Here is a 12,870-nt window from a genome sequence, read left to right as displayed (position 1 = left end):
AAAAATCTTAATTCTGCCTTTAAGAAAGGTGGTGAGCCATCCATAGTGTTCTTGATTGGGTTAAGAGAGGAAGTCCCACCCTAATATGAGCATCAGATACTGTGGTGAATAAAAAAAAGAAGCTATCTGAAAAAAAAAAAAGAAAGGTGGTGAGAAGAAAAGCAAACATGTACTGCTGTTTTTAAAAATGAATCTTAGATTGGAAACTAGGGCCATGACTAAGCAACACACACTGTCTGGTAGGCCAGTCCTCAGCTACCTAATTTTGCTCCAAATATTATTTAATTCTATATCATAATTGGATTCTTGACACTGAATTTTGATCCCAGTTTTCCCAAAGAACTTTCATCTCTAACTATATGGGTTCAAAACTATATGGGTGCTACTTTGAAGGCCATGCGATCTGGGTGGCCCTTTCTTGACCGTGGAGTGAACCTTAAGCCTTAGAGCATGCAGATGGCTCATTGGATCACGGTGAGATTCTTCTCCTCTGCTGTAGTCCTGCTTACACTGTACCAGCATTTCACTGACAACTTAAAAAGTATGCATAACACCACGTACAGCTGAGAGCTGAAACATTGGTCTTGTTTAAACTCAGTAGTAGATCTCACTGCCCTGTCAGGTAGTGTGACGCTTATTCTTTCTAAACGCGTAAATTATAACTCACAGTATTCATGAAAACTTCTGTTGTCCACTAAAATACAAAGTATCACCTAAGTTTCCTAATAAGTTGACAAGCTATTTTAAATACTGGTATATTTTTTAGGAAAAAAATGAAATTAATATATCATAAAATTTTTCTTGTCATTGATGTTTATTCTTAGATGCACTTTCTGTGTCCAGTATTAGAGAAGTAGATGTGCCTCTGCAGAGGGTTGCTTCCTAGTCTAGTGGGTTGGAATTTAAATTTCCCATGCTGGAATGGTAGCAGGAACTTCCCATGAGCTCTGTAAAGGATACCATGTCATAGCCATTGTTTGAAAGTGGCTGTTGTACCTTAGGGTCACAAATTTAACTCCTATGCTCAATTTTAGACGACCTGGATATAAAAACGTAGGACATATTTTTTCAGAAAATATCCTTTATTGGCCAGTGTTGTTCTTAAATACATACTTACACACTTTATCATTTTGGCCAGAAGAAATATAGTAAATAGTTAAGTAAAAACTGAGAGTAAAATCCAGTAATTTTAGATGTGGAACCATTTTTATTATCAATTCTTCTAAAAAAAAAAATTGAGTCTTTTAAGTTTACTTTTTTTTTTCTTTTTTCAGACAGGGTCCCACTCTGTAGCCCTGGAACTTGCTATATATAGACCAGGCTGGCCTTGTAGTCATAGAGAGCCACCTGCCTCTCCCTTCAAATGCTGGGATTAAAGGTGTGTGCCACCATGCCCAGCATTTAAGTTTAATTCTTAAAATGCCTGGTTTCTTTTTGTACATGAATTCTGTAATAACTGCTGAATGTACAACACACATAAAAAGAGCATACTTTATTCTCAAACAACTGTTCTTTAAATTTAAGACCTAAGTCTAACTGTAGGGACAGTTATTCCATGTTCTCTGAAATGTTCAGTATTGTAAAAAACAAAACTATTGTTCTCATCTATAATGTATTTATTATAAAGGGATTGCTGTCAACTCTAAACACTTCTGTATGTCAGCATTGACTGACCATCTACTGTGTGCATAGCACTACTGATAAAAAATTTATTCACATTAAAGAATATTTGACAATTGCTTAAAAATCTGGGCTTTGTAATAATGTATAGTTTTGTTTTTATTAGTTTATTAAAATAAGTTGAAAATTGTATTTCCAGCTACAGTATTTTTAAAAAGCTAGTCTTACTAGCTTATATAAACTATAAAAGCTAAGACTTTAAAAGTACTGTTTTTAACTATCTATCTGTGACTGTTTTAAATCATAACAATTTATAGAGATACAGTTAACTCACTCAATAAACAATCATCATCTTTCTCTATAAAGCCATTTTTCCAACAGCAAGACATTGCTCATCCATGTGGCTTATACTAAGTGCAGTTAAGTAGCTGCATGGCAACGTGTGCATATGTAAATAAATGTGGTTTACTAAATATGTGCTGCTTGTCATTCTTTGTGATACGTTACAGCCTGAATTCGCATGTCAAATGATGAGTCAGGGACTATCACAGCTGCAATCCCACTGAGCAGAGTATCCATTGTGAAGATCGTGCTTGAAGAATACAGAGCTGCACAACTCTCCACTTGGCAGGTATCCCCTAGAGATAAAATGCCAAGGGGCAAGGCCTGCACTTCTGGATTCCTGCCACTTGCTGAGAAGGTCCAAGTCCACCCAAGCAGCAACATTTCTTCCAACTCCACCTACCAGTGTGAAGCAGCTTGGCTGTTAGGGAATAGGGAGAGGTGTCTCCAATATGTACTGTCACAGTAACTGTTTCCACTGCTAAGAACTGTAGTCCTGTGGGCTGATGAGAATGGTCTAGAACTGAAACTTACCCTTCCAAATGTTTCTGTAAGGAGAGAAGCAGCAGGAGGGCCCTCTTAAAGCCCTCATGTTGCTCCTCCAATGTGGCATCAAGCTAATGCCCAGCATGCAGGTACTCTCACTTGTGCCGGGCCTGTGTGCTTTCTTAATATGCAAGAGCTCCAAAAGACCATGGCTTCAACATGAGTATTAGTTGTACTGTGTGTGTTGCTTGAGCCAGCCTTTCCTAGAAAGGAATCACTCAAAATAAACATCTCAAATAGTGTATGTTCCTCCTTGGAGAGACTGACTATAACTGGATCTAAGTGACGGCTTTGCGTCGGTTACTGCTTCAAGACAGAAGTCCACTCAGATCAAACAAATGAACCTGTTCACAACTGAGAAAGTGTTACAAGCCACCCACCAGATTCCAGATTGTGGAATACTGCATTTTAAGCTGAGACTGCAACTCTGTCACCAGAGTTAGCACATCAATCTTATACACAGTCCATTTCTTTAATATGCCAAAGACTTTTATACTTACAATACTTAATCAAATTAATTAAAATTAATCAAATTAATTAATGCTAACAGTCTTTTTAAGACAAAAATCTAACAAACAAAACAAAGTACAAATTAAAAACTATGCCAGATGAGTGATTGAAAAGGCATGCTAAGATCTGTGTTCTGACCTCACAAGCACTGTACTGGCAAATTTGTGACATTTGGGTTATGAAGTATTCTTGTTGCAGAAAAATTAGGTTAAGTGCATTTTCTTAAATCCTAAACCATGAACTCTTGGAGAACAGAGCACAAAACTGAGACAGAATCCATGAGGGTGAAAGAACTGAAGTTTGTAATGAAACTTTTAATGATACAAATAATAATAATAATAAAAAAAACTCCAAAGGCATTGATTATAAAGAATAAGTAATCCATTTGGGATTTATTGCATTTAAAGAAGGCAGATTATTAAAACAGTAGGTATGATAAATACAGTAAGAAAATAACTTTAAATCTCAAACAAAATAGTGAACAGAATTCAAGATTAGGCAATGTAAAGGCAATAAGGTAATAAAATTAGTGCTTTACTGGATACAGGGAAAGCAACTGAATTCTATTTCAAACGTCTCCCAGCTACATTTGAGGGCTTAAGTTACTTTAGCAAGTATGTTTTATAACAATTAGAAATATGACTAAGGATATAAACCCGGTTTATTTAAAGATTAAAGTTATTTGCTTAGTGGTACATAAAAGGCTTCAGAAAATTCAAGTTTAACAAAAACATGGAAGTGTAATCAAAGAAAGTGCACTTAAAGCTGTTTGCCAGCAATTAAAAAAGATCTTCCAGGCTAGAGGTGTGGCTCAGCCCTAAAGCGCTTGCCTAGCATGTACAAGGCCCTGGGTTCAGTTCCCGGCACCGCAAAAGAAAGAACAAGTGGCTACTACTTCTATTAATAGGATGACTTCTCAGTCACAAAAAGAACATAGTAATAAAATCAGTTTTCCTGAAAGTAGAACTGTGAATTTTAAAAATTAAAAAAAAAAAAAAAAAGACTAAAAACCTAAACCAAACCCAGCCCTCTGTATTTTCATCTACTTCTTCCTTTTAGTGGCTTTTGTAAACTCCTTCACTAGAAGTGAATGCTCCTAGAAGAAACGACGACTGCCTTTTTAATTTCACATTAATTCCTAACAGAGAGGCGTGGTGTGTGTGTCTTTTTTCTGTGTAGAAAACATCACAGAGTATAAATTTTTTCCAACAGTCATTTGTTATTCTCTCAGTAGACACATCATCTCCTCACAGTACACTGTCAGCTCAGTAACTGGACGTAAATTAATGAATAGTTTTGCTTAAAAATAAAATAAAAAATGACAGAGTTCACTGGGCATTCTACATGTATTAAACAAATATACCCAAACTGCCCATAAGTAGTGATATTAATGCATGTACACCTTCTAACAATGCTTTCGTGAAGTAGGCAGACCTGGATAACCCGACGGAGAGGTGTACCAGAGTGGGCACCACCTTAGTATTTTCCATCTGGAAGGTGAGAGTAGTCAAACAAGGCAGGACTGACTGCAAAGTGCACAGGTCTGAGAGCCAAGTGGTTTCCTAACTGCCCAGGACACACAGCCCAGGGGAGGAGCACTCAGTTGCTTAATATTCTAGTCGGTTCCATTTTCACCCAGCTTGGAGCAGACCTTTTCTCCAACTACATACTGAGCAACCTCTGTGCCTTAGAAGATCCATTTCTTCAATGCCCTAAAATATTCTCTGGTGATACTAACCTTTTGACGTGATCAAAGTGAAGCAAAGGGTCCACTTTTTAAGAAAAGATTCAGTTAAAGAGCACTGTTTAAGCTTCTAGGTGACACCTCTGGCCTCAGACTCTCTCCTGGGTTCCTAATGTGGCTTCCCTTTGAAGTTCAAGTCTAACAGGTTTAGTTAGAACTGCTTTGCATACTTAGAAGCACAGGGCACACCCAAATGACATTCTTTAAACCAGAACTGGGCCTTCCCATAACAGAGCCAGCCCTTCGGGTAAGTGCTCACTGCATGGAAGCCAAGTTCTTGTAGGGGGATTAGCTACTAAGGCTCGGCTCTATGGAGTGACAGTGTCTGCTGAGACTGAAATTTAAGTGGAGTCTCCTCATCTTGAGAAAATGCCATTACCAGCAATGCAAAAGAGCTGCCATTGGACCTCCAATTAAATCATCTGTCCAATGAGCTGGTCTCAAGAGGAGCATCACCTGCTGGGCTGTCGGAGGCAATGTAAACATTTTAAGCTGTGGCAGAGTTGTTTCCTAAGAATTTGTCCAGCATAAGCCGAAGGGGCCATTGTCAGTGAATCACTTCAAAATATTCAGTGCATTGAAAGGCAAGTGGAACTCTGATTTCATATTCACAACTCAGAAGACCACATCAGTTCATCATTACTTTAAGAAGAAAGCATTATTGAATCCATTTTGTAGCTAAAAGGGTCTACCACCGTTTGCATTAGTGAGAGTAATCAACCTGAGAGCCAGAAAAAAAGGTGCAGTCTCTGCCTTTGGCACAGGACAGTAAATGGTACAGCCGGGTTCGGGGCAGCATGGTATGGCCTGCTCCTGTCCCCACTACCCCGACTGAGGAGGAGACAAGTAGTACAAAAGGACCATGCCTTGGTTATGTATTTTGCTTCTTTCCAAGTTCCGAACTCTGAAAGTAGGCAAGTGATTTATCCTCTCGGGGCACTCAAGTTAAGAGGTTTTAATAAGATTACTCATTAAGGTACACTAACTGGGGGGCAAACATAGTTAACTTAAAATATAGCAATCAATAGCAACAGCTGTTGATCTAGAAACTTCAAATGCTCATCTATAAAGACTAATCATAACTTAAGACAGACATAGGAAGCACGGATAGTACATTCACATTAACTGATGGATAACTGGTATCAATAACCACAACTACAAAATTTCAAGTTTCTCATTATGACTGGTGACATTTTTTAAAAGGCAATTTGGTAGCTTAGTTCTTTTCACTATTGATGCAATTGGGTAGCAGAATTAAGCTCGTATCCCGCCATCTCTGTTTCTTCCATCCACTGAGGGTCTGGCTGTCAGTGCAGTGTCTGTCACTGTCCAAGCGCTGTAGTAGAGCTGTGTGCTCTAACCCTGAAGGAAGGAACTGCAGCCCAGGACTCCCCAGTCATGGATGAGTGTGGGGCTACCATAAAGTAGGGCAGTATATGCAACATGATTTTACACTGTAAACTTCTTTAAAAATTAAAAGTTTCTGAAATTAAATTTCTATATAGCCTGCCCCCCCACTTCTATACCAATGTACTTGAGTAGGGACATAATGATAAAGGTTTTGGCAAATACCCATTCAAAAACAAAGTATTTCTGAAGTACCAAATGCTGCTTTTCTTTTTTGATGTATCATTCTTTTACATTTTTTTCAAATGCCAGATGTTTCTCTTTATATTTTTGTTTAGGCATTCTACATTGTAAAAATTTATTTTTGACAGATTAAAAACTGCATAATATATTATCATATACATATCATATACTGGAGGAGGGCTAAAGTGAGTAATATATACATTATTTCATATACTTATCATTGCAGAGTCCATTATTAATGGCACTTGTTTTTTTTAAATGCAACAGTGTTTTTTAGGCACGATAGTCAGTTTCTTCTGGCTCTACCTTACAGAGAAGTGTATGAAGAGCATACTCTAGGCTGTTTCCTCATAGGGGGAAACGTTCAGTCAGCCTGGCTTCAATGCTGGATCCGGGGTATGCACCTAGGTGACATTTTGATATCCAAAGCGCCAAGCTTTCCTGCCCCCCAGCTTTCCCAGGATGCCCCACAAGTGAACCTCTGAGCTGTCAGTAGCAAAAGCCCTTGGAGCTTTCGATTTAGGCCTCCTCCTGCATGAAGAAGGCATCCACTTACTACCCTGTACAAATAATTCCATTTGGTTTATTTAAAAATCACCTATCCTGATTAACCTGTGAGAGTGAATGATATAAACAACTATACAAATACATTTTCTTCCAGATTCATAAAACTATTCATACTTTTTTGAAACAGGAGTTATTGCTGAGTTGACCTGAAGTATCTACTGTTTAGAAGGAAATGGAGCAGCACCAAAGGGGTCTAACTCGACCGGCTGGGACTGTTGTGGAGTGATGCTTTGCACCACAAGTTCTGTAAAGGGCACGGCGCCAAAGTCATCCATTCTCAATGCATCTGCGCTGTGGAATGACCCATGTACTGAATTCTGTCGTGGCCTCCCAGGCAAAATGGTGTTGTGATCAACACAGATGTCGCTTAGGCCCTGATGGGACTGGTGCCACAAGTCTGGAGGATGAAAAGGCTTGGCACCAAAAGGGTCCAGCAGACTCTCATCAGGTTGCAGCACACTGGCTCTGTCTTTGCCATCAGTCAGCGCAATGCTGATGTTCTCCTTGGAGTCTGAAATGGTTAAGAACTCATTGCTGCTCTGTGAGTCTCTGCGGCCCACCTTCTTGTGTCTGCGGGTCCTCTCGGGTGTGCGGTAGGGAGGCTTCAGCGTCTTCTTTGAGCTGGTGGGTGTGCCATGATGGCGCTTCCCATTGCTTTTGGACACATCCTGCTTTGTGCGTCTCTGGCGAGAGGACAGTTTCTGCAAGCTGCGCTGCTTGACTTTTTGCTGCTGCTGACTCCCGGTTATTTCCTCAAAGGGCACGAGCCCAAAAACATCCTCCTTGCTTTCACTTTTACTAGCTGATGTGGAAAATGGCTGAAAAGGAGTGGAGCCAAATATATCTACACTTCTGGGCCGTGCAGGCAGAGGACGAGTGTCTGGCCTCACTGCGGGCCAGTCCTGTACATTGACCTTCTTGTTGAAGGGTGCTTTTGTGAACACATCAAAGTCCTCCTGTTCTGGAAACGTCTGCTGGGAGAGGTTCTTCCCGTTCCCTCTGTGCTGCAGCTGTGGAGCGGGCACTGCAAAGAAGGGAACAGCACCAAACACATCGAACTCCTCCTGACTGGGAGTCAGCGAATCAGCAGGCGAACAGGCAGGGGTCAGGAGTGCTGTGTCCAGGGCACCGCCAGGTTTGTCTCTGTGCAGGGAGCTCACGTCTCCTCCCTTGGTTTTTGCCTGTTCACACTCCGAGTCAGAGCTGTGTTTGTCGTCCTCTTCCTCATCTTCAGAGTCCATGAGCAGAGGTCTGTGACCCAGGTTCTCCGGCTCAGTATCATCATCATTAAAGTCCCCGTGTTCTCCCTGTGCGTCTTCATCCTCTTGTTCTTCTTCACTGCTCTTAGGAGAAGGGGGGTCGGATTCAAAATCACTTTCAGAATCATCATGTCCCTTCTGCACTTGACTCCTAACTACGGGATTCTCTGAGGCTTTCTTTCCAGCTCGCTGATCTTTACATATTGGAATTGAGCTTCCGTTTTTGGTGGGGTTTGCAGTGGTGTTCTTTTGATTTGGAGAATGTGCCATTTTCTTTTCAGGAGAACCTAAAAGTTCAAAGAAAAATCATTACAGTATTCAAGTATTTCAGTATCTACTTATACTAAACACATGGCATTCCATATCCTTCCAGGGAGGAGTGCAGTTAGTTTCTGGCCATGTCCTCAGCAGGTGATTGGTCCTGATATGCAGACAGACATTCTTATCTCTGTACATGTGGCACAGACCCTCGGGACAAAGAAACTGCACCCCTAGCACTATACAGGACCCTCAATGTAACAGGGGCACATCTACTCTCCAAAGCCCTAGTCTGTTTTCTCTTTACTCATATCACCTGCCCGCGTTCCCTGTGTGTTTTGCTTTACATCTTCACTTTGCTACCTAGACACTGGCACTTTAAGTCAGTATGGATCTGTCTCACATAGACTCTGACACAGACACTATCAAGGACACTTAATGAGGCGGCATCATGTGCCTTCTGTGACTAGCACATCTTTAATTAAGATGCTTAGTTTACTAGAAAATATGCGACCTTCCTTGTACACTGGCACACTGAACTGCATGCTTCCAGAGGTGACAATCAATCTGTATTGACACAAATTACAAAGACTTATCTCTTCCCCTGCTTATGACTAAGATGTTTATCCAAACAATTACTGAGGACTGGAAGTACAATGTGTAGTCGTGAAAACTAACTAGCTTCTGATAGAGGAACTATTCATTTTCCTCATGCAAAGGTCTCTGGCACAGGGGCTTTGGAGTTATTTCCTTATCTCCAAAGTGCACCCTGTCATGCTCTGACAACTCTGTAGCGCACTCCTCGAGCACCACCTCCTTAGATGTGTAAGTTGCCCACACCCGTCCTCAGCATCTCTGCCCTGCAGCCTCACCAGGTCTAAACTGCTGCTCTAGTTCTGCTGACAGTCATCTTTTTAGCTGACATTGTAGCTTTTGTTTTTGAATGTACCCAACTCCATCTCATTCATTCATTCATCCATTCATTCTCTTCTTTACCCATCACAGAACAACTCAGAACCTCCATTATGTGGCTAGCTACCTATCAGGAATCTTAGTGGCTCTGAGACGCTCCACCCTGTGTGTGGTGTGCTGTCCTGTCTTACCTTCAGCTACAAACTCTGAAATCTATGATACTACCTATTATACGCATAGCTGAACTCTTCCCATGACATCTCAGGAACTGAATAGCAACCAAGTCCTTCAAACTCGCTATCAGAATTAGAAACACAGACGACATGAAGGAATCAACCATGCTATGCTGGCCTAACATCTCTGCTGCTCTGTTGTGTCACACCCTACCAATCACCTGATGGACCCAGCCCACAGGACAGACGTCTAAGGCTAGCCCTGAAAGATGTCCTTCATACTTGGTACTTGATGAACTTGTGGAGCCCTTGACTGCAGGCCTGCTCCAGTGCTACAGCTGGCCAACCATTCCCACTTAGCGTGTCTCACCTGCTGTTACTTTCTGTGTACTAGCTCTGTGCACAATGTAACCAAAATGACTGCTCCACGGTTAGCAACTGGTATATACAGAAAGGAATGTCATGGTAATTCAGTCACTATATGGAGGTATTTTTAGCTCAGAATTCAATTGCTTGCATTTGCTTACCACATTTAATGAACAAATGTCTGTTCTCAGGAGTTAACTCAGTGTCAGTACTCAAAACTTTCCAATGTGCTGGAAAATCACAGGAGGGAAAATGGATGCATAAACCCTAAACCTAGCTGTGGCAGGCAGTCTAGACCTCCCTAAGAAGTCAGGAGAACCATGAGACAGAGCCAGCCATGCAAAGGACAAGCTGCTAGCTGCTCCAGATGAGAAGCTCTGGTACCCTGAGGCAGTAGAATGGGGCAAGTGTGGCTGAAGCTGGTGAGAAAGGGGGCTGGGCTGCTCCACTGCTCAGAACCGTGTGAAAGGCTGCACATTCTCATGTGCTTTGTAGCTTCAGTGCTGGGCAAACAAGGAGGATCCCCTGGTGCTCCCTGGCCAGACAATCTAGCCCATGATGAGAGTTCTAGGATAGTGAGAGACCTTCAGGAGAGTGGGAAGTGTTCGGTGAGCAAGAACACTTGCCTCTAGGACTGACACCCTGAGTTTAGTCCCTGGCATCCTTGTGGTGGAAGAGAGAACTGACTTGCCCAAGCTGTGCTCTGACCTTCACAGGTGGGCTATGACAAGTGTGTGCACACACCCTTACAATAACTAAATGCAGGAATGATTTCAGGTGGAGAGTACTTGAGAAGTGGCACCGTGTTGTCCTCGGTGTCCACCGCAGGTGGAAAAACTGTAAAGGGACTGTAAAGAACCTAGTGAGATGTGCTACTAATTATATGGAGAGAATGAATTAGGAAATGATCAAAGCATCATTTTTAGACTTTCACAATGCACTTGTGAAGCAGCTGTGAAGTGTTAATATGAAGCTAAGTTTTAGCTGCAGAAAACAGGTTTGAAAGTTATAACTTTGTAATACACAGAAAAGGCCACAAGACTTCAGGATCAGCACCTAACAAGATAAATAAAAGAAAGTGCAAAGCTGAGCCCGAGGGCATAGAGCCAGGTCAGCCAAGGAAGAGAAGCCATGTGCAAGGCGAGCTGAAAAGTACCAGCCACAGCCAAGCAAAACCAGGTGGGCCCAATGCTCGAAGCAAGACAAGTGCTCCAGGGGAGCGACAGATACCTGAGCCACACAGGGCAGCCATAGCCAAAAGGACCGAAAAATGGCCCTCGGAGCCTAGCCATCTTGTGCATTTTATTGAGAATCTTGACCTTAGCAGTGAGGGACAAGTGACTGGGAGAGAATAAATGGAGACGATACCATCAGGCTATATTTCAACATACATGCTATCTTCTACCCAGTCCTTAACATTAGCTAAAAGCTTCAGTGTTGTTTATCATCCCAACAAACCAAAACCAATTAGACGCAGGTTCTCATTTTCACTGTTTGCCCATACACCATTCCTCTGACATAAAAAACAAACAAACAAAAAACAGTAACAAAAAATTTGGAGTAACAGTGGGGACTCATGGATTTTTGTTGAAAACGAAACACACATGGTTCCAGAGGAGTGAGTTACCCTCACTCAAGAACATTTTCCCTAAAAAGACATTTAAGCCCTCACAGATGGCCATGCAGACACCATGCACACTGCCCAGACACCTGGGGGACCATCCGATTAATCCTATATCAAGAATGAAACAAGTCATGTGGTCTCACGAACTAAACCTATGAAAGGATGCACTTGGTGCTCTGCATTCATTCTTTCTCACCTGCAGTTTGCTACACAAAAGAATCTAATTTTATAAAACCTCGAATGCTCCACATTTGCATCTCCCTATCTTCATGAAGTGTAACAAGTTAACCTTTATAAACCAATTAGGAGGCAAGCACTTGGGTAAATGCCTCCCTGCCGTTCCTCTAGAAAACCCTCCATCCCCAGAGGCCTTCCGGAACTCTTAACACAGCACGACTCGTGGAGAGGCCATTCAGTGCACCTTTCTGTTCCCCTGACACCCAAAGTCCACTCTTTCCAGGATGACTGATCCATTCTACAACAGCTCAATTCTGTGCAGAAGGCACCAGCTGCTCTCTGCTTCTTCCTTCTGACCATCCTTCCTCAGCTACTTAGGTCAGAGCAACAGAAACAAACCTTTCTTCAGTGTAAAGAGCCACACAGAGCTACTTTCACAACTAACTGTGAACTTAAATGTGTGGTTTTTATTTCTATCCTCACGGACCTTTCAAGTACCAAGATAACCCATAGTTTCTGGTGAAAGCTCACTAAGATGATGATGCATGTGTATCCTGACCATCAGTAGACTATCTAGGCTGTTTCTAGTTTTCCCACAGTTACAACAGAAAAACCAGGAGCCATGTGTGTTTTCCTTGAGGTAGAAAAGGGGAAAGCCACCTCTTTCAGATGTCAGTTTCATTTGAATCCATGTACCGGTATTTCCTTCCCACATATAACTAAAAGAGCTAAGAAAAACACTCCACCAGGATGACAGCTCTTACATCATGGGTGAAATGGGGTGAGAACAGATTACTACTTCATTTGCCTTGTTAGGAAAACACCAAGAGAACAAGAGAGACTGCTTAGCTTTTAAGAGCTATCTGCTCTTCCCAATTGGGTTCAATCCCCACCACCCACATGGAGGCTCATCCACATGGGGAATCTGATGCCCTTGACTGGCCTCCCTGAATACATGTAGCCAAAACACCATACACCAACAATAAAAATAAATCTTAAAGGGGGGAGGGTACCAACAGTGCCTGACACTACATGAACTCTTGCTCATCATCTGCAACAAGAAAGCAAATTAATTCACATCCCCTACCATGCTCATCCAGCTTCTAGGAACTTGTAGGTGAATCTAAGTGTGAGGGAACATATGAAGAAGCAAGAAGGGAAGAAGCAATTCTTGGCAAAAAA

At 41.8% G+C, this 12,870-nt stretch overlaps 2 protein-coding genes across 4 annotated transcripts in view; one reads left to right on the top strand and one right to left on the bottom strand.

The window, feature by feature from the left end:
- The window catches only part of Paqr3 (progestin and adipoQ receptor family member 3), a 23,804-nt gene extending 15,575 nt beyond the window's left edge, over positions 1–8,229 (top strand). The window contains exon 7 of one of the 3 annotated variants that reach the window (XM_031391228.1): positions 7,047–8,229. The gene's annotated coding sequence lies outside the window, so the exon portion shown is untranslated. Of the gene's footprint in view, positions 1–1,274; positions 2,094–2,129; positions 2,179–7,046 lie in introns of those variants that run through there. The other 2 variants (XM_031391227.1, XM_031391229.1) reach the window with 2 other exon arrangements.
- Bmp2k (BMP2 inducible kinase) overlaps positions 3,382–12,870 on the bottom strand; it is a 103,855-nt gene continuing 94,366 nt past the window's right edge. The window contains exon 16 of the mRNA XM_031391226.1: positions 3,382–8,465. Within this exon, the coding sequence (XP_031247086.1) occupies positions 7,075–8,465 (1,391 nt within the window). The 3' untranslated portion in view covers positions 3,382–7,074. The remainder of the gene's footprint in view (positions 8,466–12,870) is intronic.

This window comes from Mastomys coucha, unplaced genomic scaffold (assembly GCF_008632895.1).
Source record: "Mastomys coucha isolate ucsf_1 unplaced genomic scaffold, UCSF_Mcou_1 pScaffold22, whole genome shotgun sequence".
Classification (NCBI taxonomy): Eukaryota; Metazoa; Chordata; class Mammalia; order Rodentia; family Muridae; genus Mastomys; species Mastomys coucha.
This window is presented reverse-complemented; position numbering and strand designations above follow the sequence as displayed.